The 18,292-nt window shown below is 40.4% G+C and overlaps 1 protein-coding gene and 1 pseudogene across 4 annotated transcripts in view; both read left to right on the top strand.

The window, feature by feature from the left end:
• ARAP2 (ArfGAP with RhoGAP domain, ankyrin repeat and PH domain 2) overlaps window positions 1-18,292 on the top strand; it is a 178,835-nt gene that overhangs the window by 60,556 nt on the left and 99,987 nt on the right. For all 4 annotated transcript variants that reach the window (XM_066387040.1, XM_066387041.1, XM_066387042.1 and 1 more), the window contains exons 9-10: window positions 2,348-2,520; window positions 16,751-16,866. In XM_066387040.1, the coding sequence (XP_066243137.1) occupies window positions 2,348-2,520; window positions 16,751-16,866 (289 nt within the window). The remainder of the gene's footprint in view (window positions 1-2,347; window positions 2,521-16,750; window positions 16,867-18,292) is intronic.
• On the top strand, window positions 4,286-9,834 carry LOC136405533 (C-terminal-binding protein 2-like; annotated as a pseudogene).

Below are 18,292 nucleotides of genomic sequence, written 5' to 3'. Positions count from 1 at the left end.
AGCCACATGCAGCTCTTTGGCCCCTTGAATGTGGCTCTTCCACAAAATACCATGTGCAAGCTGCTACCTCGATAAGGAATGTACCTACCTATATAGTTTAAGTTTAAAAAATTTGACTCTCAAAAGAAATTTCAATCGTTGTACTGTTGATATTTGGCTCTGCTGACTAATGAGTTTGCCGACCACTGATCTATTGATAGTAGATTGCCTTGTCTCTATTTTGTATAGTTATTTTTCTGTAGTTTTGTTTTTTTCATCTGTGTGAGGCATGCTTCTTCGTCTACTCATATTGGCAGCCTTCTGTGTTGTTTCTATGTGTTGAGTAGAGCAGCTATGTCTCCTGGACTCCCCATGGCAGCCTTCTGTGTTGTTTCTCTGTGTCGGGTAGAGCAGCTATGTCTCCTGGACTCCCCATGGCAGCCTTCTGTGTTGTTTCTATGTGTCGGCTAGCGCAGCTTTGTCTCCTGGACTCCCCATGGCAGCCTTCTGTGTTGTTTCTATGTGTTGGGTAGAGCAGCTATGTCTCCTGGACTCCCCATGGCAGCCTTCTGTGTTGTTTCTATGTGTTGGGTAGAGCAGCTATGTCTCCTGGACTCCCCATGGCAGCCTTCAGTGTTGTTTCTATGTGTCGGGTAGAGCAGCTATGTCTCCTGGACTCCCCATGGCAGCCTTCTGTGTTGTTTCTATGTGTTGGGTAGAGCAGCTATGTCTCCTGGACTCCCCATGGCAGCTTTCTGTGTTGTTTCTCTGTGTCGGGTAGAGCAGCTATGTCTCCTGGACTCCCCATGGCAGCCTTCTGTGTTGTTTCTATGTGTCGGGTAGAGCAGCTATATCTTCTGGACTCCCCATGGCAGCCTTCTGTGTTGTTTCTATGTGTTGGGTAGAGCAGCTATGTCTTCTGGACTCCCCATGGCAGCCTTCTGTGTTGTTTCTCTGTGTCGGGTAGAGCAGCTATGTCTCCTGGACTTCCCATGGCAGCCTTCTGAGTTGTTTCTATGTGTCGGGTAGAGCAGCTATGTCTCCTGGACTCCCCATGGCAGCCTTCTGTGTTGTTTCTATGTGTCAGGTAGAGCAGCTATGTCTCCTGGACTCCCCAGACCTTGGTTTTGTCGTTTCAATTGCTTTTCATTCTCAAGACCCAGCATGAATTCTCCTTCTTTTCACAGTGCCAGCCACAATTGTCTGAGAGTTGACACATTTGATTCTCTTAATTTTTTATATGTTTTATTTTTATTTTGTAGCAAGAGGGAGACAGGAAGGAAAAGCGGATGAGAAGCATCAACTCGTAGTTGTGACACATTTTTTAGTTATTCATTCATTGCTTCTCGTCTGTGCCTTGAACTGGGGGGCTCCAGCTGAGCCAGTGACCCCTTGTTCAAACCAATAATTTTGGGCTCAAGCCAGAGACCTTGGGCTTCAAACCAGTGACCTTTGGGCTCAAGCCAATGACCATGGGATCATGTCAATGATCCTGCACTCAAGCTGGTGACCCCAGTGTCAAACTGGTGAGCCTGAGCTCAAGCCGATGAGCCCATGCTTAAGCCGGTGACCTCAGAGTTTCGAACCTGGGACTTCAGCATTCCAGGTTGACACTCTATCCCCTGTGCCACTATCTATTAGGCTGATTCTTATCATTTTAATACTAACTTGCTGTCTGATCTTTAGTACATCATTAACTTTCATTATATTGACTTATATACTATTTAATACTATTCATATTCTGTGTTTTATTATGTGTTTATATCTAACTTGACTTATAGCTTTGATTGCTCTTTGGGACGAGATCAAATTCCTGTGCCCATAACACCCATGAAGGTCAATTACCTTTTGTGGAAGAATGGAGAGATCCAAATTTTAATTTTCCAAAAGAGATGCCATTGTTAGTGATTGTTGTGAGAATGGAATGGATAAGTGAATATCAAGGCAACTTGCATAATCTTAAGTGAGTAGGTGCTAAGTGACAGAAAGTAAGATTTTTTAGGGCTTTTGAGTAAGTTAATTGCCAAGCAGAATATGTTAACGTTAGTTTGGTCACTTTATTACTTTCTTCTATTAAAACAAAAAATTCAATTTCATGAATAATCTAGAAGAATGCTTGTTACATGAGCATGGATACAGGTCATCTGGGGATCTTTTGAAAGGGAAGATTCTGATTCATTGTATCTGGAGTGGGGGCTGAGATTCTGCATTTCTAAGAAGCTCCAAGGTGGGGCCCATGTTTCTGGGTATAGGACAACTGAGTAGTGTGTGTCTCTGTTGTAGAGAGTAGATCCCTTGTCCGTGTTGCTATGTGTATATAATATGTATACGTTTGGATATATGTATTTTCTCTTGTCTTTATTTTCAGAGGAGAGAAATGACTGGATGAGCGTACTACTAAATGCACTGAAATCACAGTCCCCCTCCCAGTCTCAAGCAGTTGCGCCTGAGAAATGTGGATATCTTGAACTGAGAGGGTATAAAGCCAAAATTTTTACTGTGTTAAGTGGAAACAGCGTGTGGCTTTGCAAAAACGAACAGGTAAGCCATATTCCAGCATTTGCAAATTGTGGTTCCTTCTTTATATTAGCAACTGTGCTTTGTTAGACTTGTTAGGGTTCTTACTTTTTGTCTTGCTTTTTTTTGCTTTGTGTACTCCACTAAATACAGCAAAAAGTGTTGTGGTTTTATTGAATTTTCTCTGCTCAGTAGCAAGAAAGTAATCTACATCAGATTTGAGGCTAGATGTCACCTTTTTAAGAGACGGAGGAAATAGAATCAGTGGAAATAATTTTTTGAAAAGTATTCCTTAGCTGAAGTAACATTATAAAACTACATGAGGGAATAATTAAGAACAAATTAAACATCACAGCTGTGGATGAAATAGGCCCAGTTCTGCACCTGTTGTATTGCTTTTGTTCTTGAAACAGAAAATTATAGTGTAAGTACATTTTTTTTTTGAGTCACAGCATTTTGGCTTTTTTTTTTTCTTTTAGCAGCTATGTTGCTAGTAAAGGAAGTAATAGAGGCACATGCTTGAAATACACACATTCGCACATATGCACTTAAATACACACATACATCACATATATATAAATAAAACAGGCTTCAGTTGTCAACTTACTGAATTTGGTTAATATCGAAAGATTCAATAGAAAATTTAACTGTTTTAAGGAGACTGATGTTAAAGTATTATCAAACTTTATTAACTTCGTTTGATTCTGTAGACTTCCCTTTCTGTAACATATCTTGTTTTTAATATGTGTAAGGAAATTCTTTCCTTGCCCCTTTTTGGTAATTAATTCTACCTTAATCTTTCAGCCTAGAAGTGTGCCCATAAAGTCATGGTGCACTTTTGACCGGTCACAGGAAAGCAACAAAATACTATAGAAATATGAAAACTGCACCAAATAAAAGGAAAACTCTCCCAGTTTCATACCTATTCAGTGCAGTTCGATGTGGGCTCATGCACAGATTTTTTAGGGTTCCTTAGGTAGCTATCCCATATAGCCTCTACAGACTCGTCACTGACTGATGGCCTACCAGAACGGGGTTTCTCCACCAAACTGCTGGTTTCCTTCAACTGCTTATCCCACCGAGTAATGTTATTCCTATGTGGTGCCACTTCGTTATAAACACGCCGATATTCACGTTGTACTTTAGTCACAGATTCGAATTTAGTGAGCCACAGAACACACCGAACTTGCCTCTGTACCATCCACATCTCGACTGGCATGGCCGTAGGCTGCTCCGCTGTATACACGGTGTTACGTCATCATCTGCGCATGCGCACATGCTGCCACATCATCCTACAGAAACTGGGAGGGTTTTCCTTTTATTTGGTGCAGATTTCACATTTCTATCGTCTTTTGTTGCTTTCCTGTGACTGGTCCAAAGTGCACCATGACTTTACAGACACACTGTATTAAATGCTTAGTAATTATTTGTGAAATAAAATGATATGGTTTGGATAACTGATATAAAATGAATTCATTTTATGATACAGTGTAATGGGTTATGATATGGTGAAATATGAATGCTGAATATTTTCATAATGAAAATAGAGATATAAACTCAAAACAAACAGTAGTTTCAAAAAGGTAACTATAGCTATTTAGCCAAGGCATTCCCTGACCTTATTCATTATATTTTATGGGGTAAATCTCTGTTAGCCAGTTAAGTATGGACAGCATCAATTGAGCACTGTTGGCATCTTAATAACTTTGATAGTTAGCTTATTTCTCAAGGATAGTGATGTACAGCTTAATGTGTATGAACTCAATGTGGACAGTTTCAGTTTGCGAAGATGATTAAAACTTTAGTTATTGGAATGGAGGTTAGAAATGCATCATTTGCATGTATCAGATGGAAGTTACTCTGCCAAATGCATAGCACAAATTAATTGAGGTATTCATCTTTTACTTGCACAGACCTGGTGGGCTTCAAAGTATTAGTTTAATTGCTTACATTAGTTAGATTGTCTTAGTTTGTTATTCTCTAGAAGTAGAATGTTTTTTAAGGTTTTATTAATATTTTCTGATTAGAAAAAAGTTATATGAAAATTTTTGCTTTAACATTGTAATTGAGCATAAAAATGATAATAATGGATATCATTTCTTGAGTTCCAGCTACTGTGCTAATTAATTTATAAACATTCCCTTTAATCTTCCCCACAAAAGTAGGAGGAAGATATTCTTCTTCATGTTTTATAGATGAGGAAAATGAGGATTAAGTAGCTTGTTTAAGGATTACAGTTCATTATGCAGAGTTTAATTTAAAACCAGAACTTTGTAACTCTAAGACCAGCTTCTTTGCCTGTACAGCAAACTATCTTTTTAAGTGTGTGTGGAAAAGAAAACTGTGGCCTGTGACCTTTTAGAAATAGACTAAGATTCTCTCCTTAAATAATTTAGTTACCTAGAAGGTTCACAGTGTGCATTCAGTAAACATTGTACCATGTCAGGCACTCTAAAAATGATGCCCTTACTACTGACGACACAAGTCTTCCAGGAGGGAAAGTCAGAAAAGCCCAGTGTTCATGACAGGTGGTGAGCTCAATGCTCTATGAGACTTGGGTAGAAGAAGTGGAGAGAATGGGCACCTAGAGGAGTCTGAGAATGAAGAACACTCCTTATGCACAAATAATTAGTATATTGTCCTTAAAATTAAAGCATTAATACTAGACCCCTCCTCATCTTCTAAGTAATAAACCTATTTTTGATATATGTAATTTTAAATTCTTTTTAATGCATTAATATGCATATTACATATTAAGTGTATATATATACACACACACACACACACACACACACACACCCTTAAAAAACTCATACTATTGTTTGTATATGTATTCTTTTAAAAATTTGCATCATATTAATCATTCTATATCGAGCCAGGTCTTAAAAGACTTGGTCTAAAGAACTAGTTGGCTAAAGACTGGATGGATAAATTATGGAAGGCTCTTTATGTTCAGGCCCTGACATTCCACTCCAATTTTATTGATTTTTACATCCAGTTTTGCTGTTCTCCCAGAGGAAAGTTACCTATTGGTTTGCTCACATGGTTGAGCAAATTGTGTTGAAGAAGTTGAGTGACATGCTAAATAAGGAATCTTTCTCTTGAGTGCACTGAGCTTTTAAGCTAATGTTTTAGGAAAGCACTAAAATATAATAATGTCATTTGACACAGCTTCTGGAAGTTTTCTATGCACACTACATAGGAGAATCTTCTGGGTTTTTTTTTTTTAAGGTAATAGGGAAAATCTCAAAACTGTAAGAGATTTGAATCTGTGTATCTTAATTTGTATTGGCTCTAATTTAGTTCCATGCATCAAAGCTTATTTTCATTTAAAAATATTTTAAGACAGTAAAATTATTGCCCATATGACTTATAGTGTGATTAGAATGAAAAAAAAAAAAAAAGACAATTGCCCTGTACCACCCTAGTGTGTGAACAGTTGTCAATTTTTTCCCTCTGTTTGTACATAGTTCCACTAGTTTACTTTGAGGTGACGCTAGAGAGTAAACAGACAGTGGATAGAGGTGGAAGGGCGGCTGTCGCAGCATATGTGGAAGAGCTATTATAAAAATGCTTGGGAGCATGTTTAGAACAATGAAGATTAGACTGGAAGGTAGCAGTTCTGGGGTTTCAGTCTCGCTCTGCTATTAATTGGCTCAGGTAATTAAGTTAATCTCCTTAGGTTTAAATGGCATCATGTGAAGAAGAGAGATGGATTACTGTCTCTAAGGCCATTATTTAAATAAGTTGCACATTGAAATTCCAGATATCTGGACTCATTAGACCCATTGACTTAGAATTTCTTGATATGGTGTGTTGGAGTCTGCATTTGTAGACAACATCCTAGGTGATTCAGTGACAGGTGACCCAAAAACCCCCTCAGTGAAAAGCTAGCTACTCTGAGGTTTGTCTTCTTTAAGAACGATAAGCATCCAGTTAAAGTGAACAAGATATTTCTGGAGTTGGGAAATGTGTAAAAAAAAGCCTTCCACAACTTTGGCGACTGTTTCACTTGTAAGCGTTTCTTTTTCTTGACTGAACATTTTGAAATGTGCAACATTTTAAGTGGAAAGTTAACATCATTATTAGTGGTACTAAATTTAAAAATTTTGGAACTATTACTGATAAATGAAGAATGGTTCTAAACTACAGCTACTAGGTTTTTGTTTTTTGCTGAAATCTTAATAATTTTCATATAAATTTTCATTTTTCAGCCTATAAATCCTATGTCACTTTTTATTTTCTTCACATTAACTTTTATTACCAGAAAATGCTTTATTGGAGAAATTAAAACTCCATTTGCAAGGTCAGAATAAAAGCAAATGTTTGAAGCGGTTGTATCTCCTCAGGTCCTTTAGCTCTGGGTATGCCTGGAAGCTTCCTCTGATTTTGTAGATTATTGCTCATCTTTTCCAGAGCTTTCTCTGTGCTTCCAATAGGTGTCCCTGTGATTCCATGTCAGGCATCCCCACACACACACTGCTGGCTCTCCTTTCACTTTTTCGGGATCTGTCCCGTCTGCTGAAACCAGAAGTTATATTTTCTAAGTTAAAATGGCTATTAGAACAGACTTTTTCATAATTCATGCCTTTCCTTATTTTTGAATCCTCTTCCTTTTTAACAGAAGTGGCATCATGACAGCCCGGGAGGCCGGTCAGTGAGTCTCCTTCTTTGTTCCCCTGACAGGTTTAAACTCTGTGCGGTCAGCGTGGACTCTCCTTTCCCCAGCTGCTCAGTTCCAGCATGCACTTTCTTCATCTGTTCCTTTCTCTTTCATTCTTTGGCTTATTGTAGTCACTGAAACTTGAAGTAGCTACTGGCCTAAGGAGGAGAAATGCCTTAGGAAATGTTAGTTTATAAAACCATGAAGAGATAAACCAAAACATTTGTCAGAGAGGAAGATAACAAAATAGCAACTGACACTAAAAATATTTTTTAAATTTATTTTTAATTCTAGCTGACATGCATTATTATATTAATTTCAGGTGTACCAAATAGTGATTCCACATTTATGTAACTTACTATATGATCACTATAAGTAGTCTAGTAACCATTTGTTATCTTATACAGTGGTACCTTGAGATACGAGGGGTTTTTTTTTGTATTTTTCTGAAGCTGGAAACGGGGAGAGACAGTCAGACAGACTCCCGCATGCCCCTGACCGGGATCCACCCGGCACGCCCACCAGGAGGCGATGCTCTGCCCCTCCGGGGCGTTGCTCTGTTGCGACCAGAGCCACTCTAGCGCCTGGGGCAGTGGCCAAGGAGCCATCCCCAGCGCCCGGGCCATCTTTACTCCAATGGAGCCTTGGCTGCGGGAGGGGAAGACAGAGACAGAGAGGAAGGAGAGGGGTAGGGGTGGAGAAGCAGATGGGCGCTTCTCCTGTGTGCCCTGGCCGGGAATCGAACCCGGGACTTCTACACACCAGGCCGACGCTCTACCACTGATCCAACTGGCCAGGGCCTAGATACGAGTTTAATTCATTCTGTAAGCGAGCTCGTAAGTCCGTCAACTCATATATCAAACAAATTTCTCCCATTTAAAATAGCTGAAATAGATTTAATCCGTTCCAGCCCTGTGAAACATCCCCAAAGCATCCTAAATTATGAAAAAATATGTTTTTAATTAAAAAACACACATGTATACTTTACCAATGCACAACAAAATATATGAAATAAAAGAAAAAAGTGTTATTTGGTACTGTATTCTTACCTTGGAGACAGACGAGTGCAGCTAACAGAGGTGAATGGTGGAGGAGGAGGGAGGGAGGAAGGGATGCAGGCACTGTAGACACGTAAACTAAAACTGCACTTTCCTAACACTAAATGTAAACTAAAACTGCATTTTCTTTACTTTAAACAAAACTAAAACTGCACTTTCTTTACTTAAAATGAAACCACAAAAACTTAATTGTAAAAAAATGCACTTTCTTAACTTTAAACTTAACCTAAGCTTAACATTATGTATTTTTCATTTAATCATCACCTGTTTTTGCCTTTTTGGCTGCACTTTCAGCACTTTCATTTGCAGGATTTTTGAATAAAAATCTATCCAGAGGTTTGCTTTTGTCTGCCTTTTAAAATGTTACAGAAATGTGACAAACAACTGTCATTAAAAAGTGCTGAAGCACAACCAATTGAAACAGGTAGGTGTTAAATGAAGCCATGGGCATCATGATGTACCACATCATCACCCTCACCAGGGAGAACCTGGAGAGGTGAAAGGCCTGAGAGTGATCGTGCAGATAGGGAGTGGCTACGATAACGTCTATACCAAGGCGGCCTGGTCTGCGAGCTCAGGATCGGCGTGTGTGACATCCCACCTGCGTGGTGGAAGACACCACAGTTCTACCATCTGCCCGATCGTCTGCAGCGGAGTAACATGTGGTATACCAGGTGCTTGCCAAAGGGCACGTGGATGCAGAGTGTCAAGCTGATCAAGCTGCTTTGGAGCAACCAGCATCCACGGAGAGACACTGGGCCTCTTTGGCTTCGGTGGCGGGGGGGCAGGCCGTCGCAGTTTGAGCCAAGTCCTTTGGATTCATCAGCATCTTTTAGGACTCCTATTGGCAGGATGGGGGAGAGCGGTCCCGAGCCATACAGAGGGTCTGCACCCTGCAGGACTTAGTGTGTCAGATCACCTGCATCTTCTTGCACTGTAACCTCAAGAAACAGAATCACCTCCTCATCAATGACTTGACTGCAAAGTGGATGAGACGAGGAGTGTTCCTGGTGAACGCAGCCCATGGTAGATGGGTGGACGGGTGGATGAGAAAGCCTTGACCCAGGCCCTCAAGGAAGAAGGCAGGATATGAGGGGTGGCTCTTCATGTGCATGAATTGGAGCCTTTACGCTTTGCTCAGGGTCCCTTGAAAGATGCACCGAATCTCATTTGTATGCCCCACATGGCCTGGCACAGTGAAAAGCGTCACTAGAGATGAGGGAAGCCACTGCCACTGAGGCCCACCAGGCTGTCACAGGTCACATCCCAGAAAGCTTAAAAAAATGTATGAACAAGGAATTCTTCATCACAGCAGCACCCTAGTCAGTAATAGATCAGCTAGTAATTCACCCAGATCTCAGTGGTACCAAGTACAGATACCCTCCAGCTATTGTGGGTGTGGCCAGGAAAGACTTCCTGCCACCATGGAAGGGATCAGCCCGGAGGTGGGTGTCCTGGTGACTCACAGTGGCTCGCCCTTCCCAAGCACGCTCTCCCAGCCAGCCCTCCAAACACAGGGACAGACGAGAACAATGGAGAGCACCCCAACCAGCAATGGCAGAGGATGACAAAAGGTCATATAAGCCTGGGACTTATGAGACAGTGAAAAATAGATGAACTAAGAGGAAAGGAATTTGACAGTTTTTTTAACTTACCAGGACATAAGCACCATTGACATTGCAGCGTTCAGACTACAGAAGAGCTAGAAGGCAAGACTGGGGAAAAGTGAAGAGGCCTGGAAAGATGAGGATGTGATGCAGTGACAACCAGCTTCTGTTGTTGTGTGTTGTTTTTCATCTGTGCATCAGATCACAAAGAATAAATAGACCTTTTTTTTTTTTTTAAGTTATTTTTTTTATTTTTATTTTTTTTGTACTTTTCTGAAGCTGGAAACAGGGAGACAGTCAGACAGACACCCGCACGCGCCCAACCAGGATCCACCCGGCACGCTCACCAGGGGGCGATGCTCTGCCCATCCGGGGTGTCACTCTATCGTGACCAGAGCCACTCTAGCGCCTGGGGCAGAGGCCAAGGAGCCATCCCCAGTGCCCAGGCAATCTTTGCTCCAGTGGAGCCTTGGCTGCAGGAGGTGAAGAGAGAGACAGAGAGGAAGGAGGGGGGGGGGTGGAGAAGCAAATGGGCGCTTCTCCTATGTGCCCTGGCCGGGAATCGAACCCGGGTCCCCCGCACGCCAGGCCGACACTCTACCGCTGAGCCAACCAGCAAGGGCCTACAGATGTTTTCTTGACTAGACACTTTATCTTTAAAATTTTTTTCTTTTAAAATTGTTCTTTGTGAACTTTCTTCACTTACTGATTGGGATTTTGTCTTTTCTGAGAATTTCTTTAAGCTTTTCATATGGTAATGAGGTTAGTTTTCATGTTATACTTTCTGTAACTGCTTTCCTGAGCTGTTGCTCACTTTTCATTTTCCAGTTAATTTTTGTTATATAGAAATTTTATTGTAATTGTTTTTGTATTCAAAGCCTATAAGTTTTCTGTATTGTAGAAAAATAATTATTTTTATAAATGTATTTATCTTGAAATAATGTGTATGTGTGTATGCATGTGTGTATATATATATGTGTGTTGGAGATATATATATATTTTATATATATATTATATATATATGGTATTGCTAGTTGAATGGAATTTCTACAAATGAATGTTAGACAAATTTAATATATTTGGCTTTGGTTTCCATTTGTTATGTTGTCCTGAAAATGAGTCTGCCATCTTTTTTCTAATGAATATTTTTGAATATCATGTTAATATTAGCAGATTCATTACAGCCAGATGTCTTGCTTGGTGGGTTTGTGTGTCTATCCATTTAGTGATAATTGCGGCATTGAGGTTTTAACTACATACATTTACTTGATTAAACATTCTCAAATCAGGGCATAATAAGAGACTCAGTCCCCTGCACTCCCCCAACATCATGTTCCCTGGTGTCTGGCAGGGGCCGGAGACTCGGACAGAATGTAAATGGACCTCAGAGGGCTCTGGGTTGTGTGGTGCAGAAAGCGGCAGCACGATGTAGGTGGTGACCTCAATTCTCTGGCTTCTGTATCTGGCCAAACTCTGCATCTGGTGTTTCCCAGGAAATCCGGTGCCAATGTCAGACAATGCCACATCTGTTTTCAACAAATGTCTAAGCACTAAGTTCTTAAATTCCTGGCTTGGAAACCTGGCATTCAGTATTTCCTGAAATAGGTTTTAGCAAATTTGGGGTTAATAAACCCTTTTTATTTTTTCTGTTTAGGAATCAAACTTTTATTTTGCAGTTTTTGTTATATAGTTTTAAAATGTAGTTTCAACAAAATTTTGTTGCTTCAGATTTGTACAGATAACTCATTGCAGTATCTTTGGTGAACACCATTAATTCTAATCTGGATGTTTCCTATGGAATCATTGGTGTGAATACGTTCCGTCGTTGTAAATAAAATGGATAAAATTTGAAGACAAATTCTGGCTTTAAAATCCATTGCCTGGATGTATTGGATCCTCAATTTTATATTCATCAATTTTTATAACAAAGCTAGATAAGGAAGATATTACTGTCTTTTCATAGATGATAAAATTGAGGTATAGATAAACTAAATAATTTGCCAACTGTTGTACACCTGGTGAGTGGTTCAGCAAGGTTCTCCCAGGTCTGACTGCCGGTGCCTGTTGTCCGTTACCACCTTGGCAATTGTCCAGATCTGCGCTGTCAACCATGGCCCTTGTTACAGGAGAACTAATGGCGGGAATCTCACTTTCTGAGATCCTACATTCTCTTGACAGCAAGTTAAATGTAAAATGTTGTTTACTCCAGAAGCTTTTTAGTTTTATGTACTCTGTAATAACATTTTACCCACTTAGTTTTATGGTATTTTTTTTTTTCAGTCTAGTTTATAGCATTTTAAAGATGGGAAGTTTGCCTTGTTCCTGATTTGTGTCTATTTTTCAAATTATGAGGAGTGCTGACAGATTGCAATTAGTGGCTAATTTATTTTAAATTTTCTTGAAAGTTTAACTTTGACATTACATCCCATTTTTAAAAATCTAGGTATACTCGTTATTTTTATACATGTATTTTCTTGTAATTAATTTTTTAATAGGTATTGTGTGCAATTGGCTTCAAACTTAAAAAGAGGTAGAAAATGACAATGATAGCAATTGCTGACTAGGACTGTGTAGCGCTTACTGCATCCCAGGTGTTCATTTTTCTAAGCATTTTCAATGTATGAATTTAATGCTCCCCACAGTGATAGATGTACTATTAGATACAATAGATACTACTGTTATCCCCAGTGTACAAATGAGGGAACTGAAGCAGGAGAGGTACATCACATCAAGCTGGTCTCGGTTTTGTCATTTGTCTGGTCGGGTGGCACTGCCTTTGGGAAGCCTCCTGTGAGCACAGCTCTTTTTTCTGGGCTGGGTTTGGTGCTTATCCTTCTGGCATCTGTGCACTTGCCTTTCTCTGACTTATTACAGTTCTTTCTCATTCCCTCCTTAGACGGTAATCTCCCCCAAGGTGGTACCCCGTCTTATGCTTTGGGGCGGATCCAGGGCTTGGCACAATTTCTGTTTCTTGCTAAGTACTTAATAAACAACTGTTAAACACTGTTTGTCAGGGCAGATTTTCCCATTTTAAAAACAGGTGTATCTGCTCTTGCTTTCTTTACAGATTTAGAAAATCAAAGGAGAGCTCACAGCTGTTTGTCATCCTCAGAGCCCTACACAAAGAAATCCTGAACGGTGGCATGCTCTGTGTATGCCTAATGAAGACTGATGCGTTCACAACCTCTAGATATTGGCACAGGGGTAGGCACCCAGGACAGACAGGAGCTGGATAAAATCCAATGTATCACTGGGTTCCGGCCAGCCTATTTTTAGCTAGTAGTCTTAATGATTTCCGATGGTTTTTGTCTGAACTGACCGCATGCCTTTTTTGCAGGGCAGAAGGCCGAGAAGCGTTTACATCCTGTTAGTTTAATATTGCACTCCTCGGGTCTAGATTCCACAACTAGTTCTGCTCTGTAACTTGGCATTCCTCAACATTGGCTGCCCGTGAGACTCACAGGATTGTGGCTTTGCTTTGTTCTTTAAGGGAAGATCCTTAGGCTCTGCTTCCCGATTCACGGAATTGGAATCTCAGAGTCGGAGGGAAAGATCAGCACAGATAACTTGGTTGAACCTCAAGGAATGAGATTGATTCTAAGTCTGTTCTAAAAACGGTCTGAAAAGATGGATGGCTTCATGTTACCACAAATATTTTTAATAAGAAAAGCATTTGTTTTTTATTTAATAGCTTTTGCGAGCACTGACATTTATTTTATTCCTCTGCGGCGCATTTTACAGCCCATTTGCGCTGGTGAGTTCAGTGGGTACTCTAATTACCCCAAACCATATGGCCATCGCAAGCGGCTGAGAAGTGGGTTGCAGTTTCTTCCCAGACTAAAAACCATCTTTGCCTTGCTGTGAAGATGTTTGGGGCCTTAAGCTGACCCTCCCTTGTTTTGTTTTTAACAGAAATTTCAGCTTTGCTTGTAGACAGTTCGTGATTTGCTGGTAGAAATGAAGGGCCATCTATTCAGGCTGGAGCTCTGATCAGGCCCATCAGTTTCCACAAAGGTTGTCAGTCTTACTGTCTGCTAGTCTGATGGTCTGAGTGTGTCCTCTACCCTTAGTGACACGTGCTACCCTGCAGGCCAGACCCCCATCGGAGAATACCATCCACGGTGATCTGATACCCAGCTCTTGTTAGAAGCTTCATTACTCAGAATTCTTTGAAAGACGTGCAGCCTGTTTTATTCTAGAGTTAGCCTGTATCAAGCTGATCCATCAGAAACCTGTTTTAAAAGTTCCTTGCTTGCCACCCCTACTTTACTTCCTCATTTATAAAAGAGAGTTCAGTTTCCAGTCCTATGCATGGGGTGGGGGTGGGGGGTTCCTCTAACAACTGGATTATTCAGCAGGACCATTGGCATGGATAATCGAGAATTTGTTTTCATTTAACTAGTAAGTATAGCACTCTGCCAGAATGCTGAAACATGAAATGGGACAGGCCAGAAACATTTGATTGCCTTCTTCTCTTCATACAGATCACAGTCAATACCGATATTTGTAAAAGGGCTTACTATACAAAGTGGAAGTATATACCACATTCTCCTAATTATTGCAAACACTTAGCATGTGTCTGCATCTTTTCTTTTATGTTATTGACTCTCGTTTGGCTTGCTTCTCCTAGTAAAAGGAGCCGTTTGTTCTTTCATCAGCAAACAATATTTGATGATTTCTTTTATGAGTCATTTTCTTATTCTAACTAAAAACTCATACATTTAAAAAAAATTAGTCTTTTCTGCAGTGTGATGGAAACTCGGGGGATCTTGACAAACAGGGGAAGATCTGTTAAAGTATTATTTTATTTCACTTATTATGTCAGAAATGCATTAGTATCAAAAACCTGAAGGGTAGCTTCAACAGACAGGATTTATTTGTTTTTAACAAATATCTTGTTGTAGGTAGTGGTGAGCCGATGCCACCAGGGGGCCTTGGGGTATAAGAGTTCATCCTCAGGCTTTTCATCTCAAGAATCCTAACACCCTAAATGGCTTCTGTGTGTCTCGATGTTATTCCACAGGAAGATGGAAAGGCAAGGGATGGAAAGTCCTTGTGTTTTTACCTTCCCACCCCGAGCCAGGAATTATAAATATATTTTATTGACCAAAACTATGACATATGGCCCCTCCCACCTGCAAGGGACATGGAAGAATAAGGTTTTTCTTTTTGACCTATCGAGCAAGAGAGAAGAAGACCTATCAGTACAAGTTGTTACTTTCCTGGTCCTGCCAGAAGTGTCCTTCTTGAAAGCGGACCAAGGCACTTTGCAGTCTGCCTTCAGCATGGCTACGTTTCCCAGTCATAATTGAGGAACTCAGAGCACATTGATCCTGCACCTGTTCACATAGACATTTCTTTTTTTTGGGGGGGGGGTAGAGATTAATTATAGTTTTAACATGTTGAGATTATTTGATAAAACAAATTCCCAAGCCCTTGTGACTGGAGAATATATTGCAACCTTGAACACTTTTAAAATGCAGGCTGTGTGGCTATGTGAACAATTTCTAATCTTGGTGAGACAAACCAAACGTGGTGGTGGGAGGTGTTGAACAAAAGGCACGCGCTTCATACCAAAACAGCAGTGGAGGGGCTTTTTCAGAATCTAATTGAAGAGAGAGCAACATAATAAAATGCTGGAAATGAGGTAAATTGTAAAATAAGTAATGCCTTTGAGAGTAAATGAGAAATATAATGGGATAGAATAGAGTCACATCTTATAGTAAAACAGAGGAAGGACAAACAGATGGCTTGGGGTTCGGTCCCTTTCTGCCAAGGACAACTGTATTTTCCATGTAACTTAATCTTTTCTTGAGCCTTGACTGCCCCTTCTTTGTGTAAATCAGGGGTCCCCAAACTTTTTACAGAGGGGGCCAGTTCACTGTCTCTCAGACCGTTGGAGGGCCGGACTATAAAAAAACTATGAACAAATCCCTATGCACACTGCACATACCTTATTTTAAAGTAAAAAAAAAAAAAGGGAACAAATACAGTATTTAAAATAAAGAACAAGTTAATTTAAATCAACAAACTGACCAGTATTTCAATGGGAACTATGCTCCTCTCACTGACCACCAATGAAAGAAGTGCCCCTTCTGGAAGTGCAGCGGGGGGCCGGATAAATGGCTTCAGGGGGCCGCATGTGGCCCATAGTTTGGGGATCCCAGGTGTAAATAGTAATTACAACAACCTCACGGTGTCATCTGGCTCTCCCACCTAGAATACTGCTGGGCACTACTGGGTAATAAGGGAGGAAACGTGCCCAACTTTGAAAAGCCTGGCGTGTGTAGCCCAGGGTCTGTGTCCTATTCAATTTCTGTTTAATGTAAAAGAAGCCCACACTTGATTACTGGTGGACCTGTCACGCTTAGAATGGCACCTTCTTACTGTGTGTTGAAAGTGACTGCCTACAATGAGCCGACTACTCCATGCAGTTTTTTGGTTTTTTTTTTTTTTGTGTGTATGTATTTTTTGTATTTTTCTGAAGCTGGAAACGGGAGGCAGTCAGACAGACTCCCGCATGTGCCCGACCGGGATCCACCCTGCATGCCCACCAGGGGGCGATGCTCTGCCCATCCAGGGCGTCGCTCTGTTGCTACCAGAGCCATCCCCAACGCCCAGGCCATCTTTTGCTCCAATGGAGCCTCAGCTGCAGGAGGGGAAGAGAGAGACAGAGAGGAAGGAGAGGGAGAGGGGTGGAGAAGCAGATGGGCGCTTCTCCTGTGTGCCCTGGCTGGGAATTGAACCCGGGACTTCCGCACACCAGGCCGACGCTCTACCACTGAGCCAACCGGCCAGGGCAGTTTTTAATGAATTGTTTAATTTTATGTAAAATTTAGTAAGATTTATGGGGTGTTAGAGAATATGGTTGTACTCTTAAAATTTATATTTTTGCTTATTATTTTCTCTATTTTTCTTCAAACTAGGATTTTAAAAGTGGACTCGGCATTACCATAATTCCAATGAATGTAGCAAATGTAAAGCAGGTGGACCGCACTATGAAACAATCTTTTGAAATAATCACTCCCTATAGGAGTTTTAGGTAAGTTATATTTAAACATTTTGTGTTTTGTACTACTGTGGGAAAGCTTTGGGGAGCCACTTTTCCTTTGCTAGTGGTGATTTTATTTCTTATGGGACACTTATTTTTATTTATATTAAGATTTTATGTGTTGATTATAGAGAGACGAGAGAGAGGGAGAGAAAGGGGCGGGGAAGGGTGGGAAGCATCAACTTCTAGTAGTTATTTCTCTTGTGTGCCTTGACCAGGCAAGCTGGGCGTTTTGAACCAGCAACCTCAGTGTTCCAGGTCAACTCCTTATTCACTGTGTCACCACAGGTCAGGCTTATGGGACATTTAATAAAATAAGTTTTTTATTTTTCCATAATGTTTAATTTTTTGACCAGTATATGTAAGCATCTTGTAAAAGTGAATTGAATAATCACCAAACCTGCAGAGATGCTAATTTCATGAAATTTGAATTGTTTCTTTTCTTAAGACCATTTTTTCTTAGTGGGCTTAGTAAGTATGATCATTTTTTTGTTATCAATGAATATACGAAAACTTAGTTTACATTTTGTAGGAATAAAATAAAAATGAGAATATTACGTTGTCCTTAAGCTGTGTTGTTATTTACCTTTTATTAGCTTAATCAAATGCCATCCCTCCTTTAAGATCAACCCATAATTGTAAATGCTCTGTAATGATTTCTTGAAAGGAACTCCAGCTTAACATGATGCAGAATTTAATGGATCTCCTAGCACCTACTAATCAAATATTTTAGCATTTTGTTTTGTATCTTGTATTATGGTATTCTAGTAATTGTTCATTATGACAGTGAAACAGAAAACCTAACGTGTTCTTAAAGTGTGTTAGAATAATCTGTAATGACTCCACAGCTGTAGTACACAGAAGCAGCATAAGTCAGTATCTGCTGAGTTCAACCACATTAATACATTTGTCATAACTAATCAATCCACTACAGGGTACTATAAAGGTCAGAAGCAATTGTCAGGGACCTTTAAGGGCTAACAATTACTTAGGAATTTCAAAAATACTCCCAAGTTTAGTACTGAGTTTATCAGTCAAAATATGTTTGCTGGTTCAAATTCTAACAAAAAAAGACATATAAAAGATAGTAAGCTTTATTTTCACACATGCAGATTCATGCTTCAACTGAAAATGTAGACATTGGCCGAGCTGTTTCAGTACCATGTCTGATACCAAATATGTGGGGTTTTCCTCATATCGACCAATTCTCCAACTCTTTGGACACCAATTGGATGTCCTACACTTCAGTTCTGTTCTGCCGTGTCAGAGTGAGAACCAGACCCTCCGGACTGAGTGACTCAGTCACACAAGACCGTCCTCCGGTGCCAGTATTGCAAGTATTGGGTTTCCAGGTTACTCACACTTCAGTGCAAATTGGCTCTAAACCAGGGTTCCCATAACCCCCTCTCCCCCAGCT

Source organism: Saccopteryx leptura, chromosome 5, assembly GCF_036850995.1.
Source record: "Saccopteryx leptura isolate mSacLep1 chromosome 5, mSacLep1_pri_phased_curated, whole genome shotgun sequence".
NCBI lineage: Eukaryota > Metazoa > Chordata > Mammalia > Chiroptera > Emballonuridae > Saccopteryx > Saccopteryx leptura.
The sequence above is the reverse complement of the archived record's forward strand: the minus strand, read 5'-3'. Positions and strand labels throughout refer to the sequence as shown.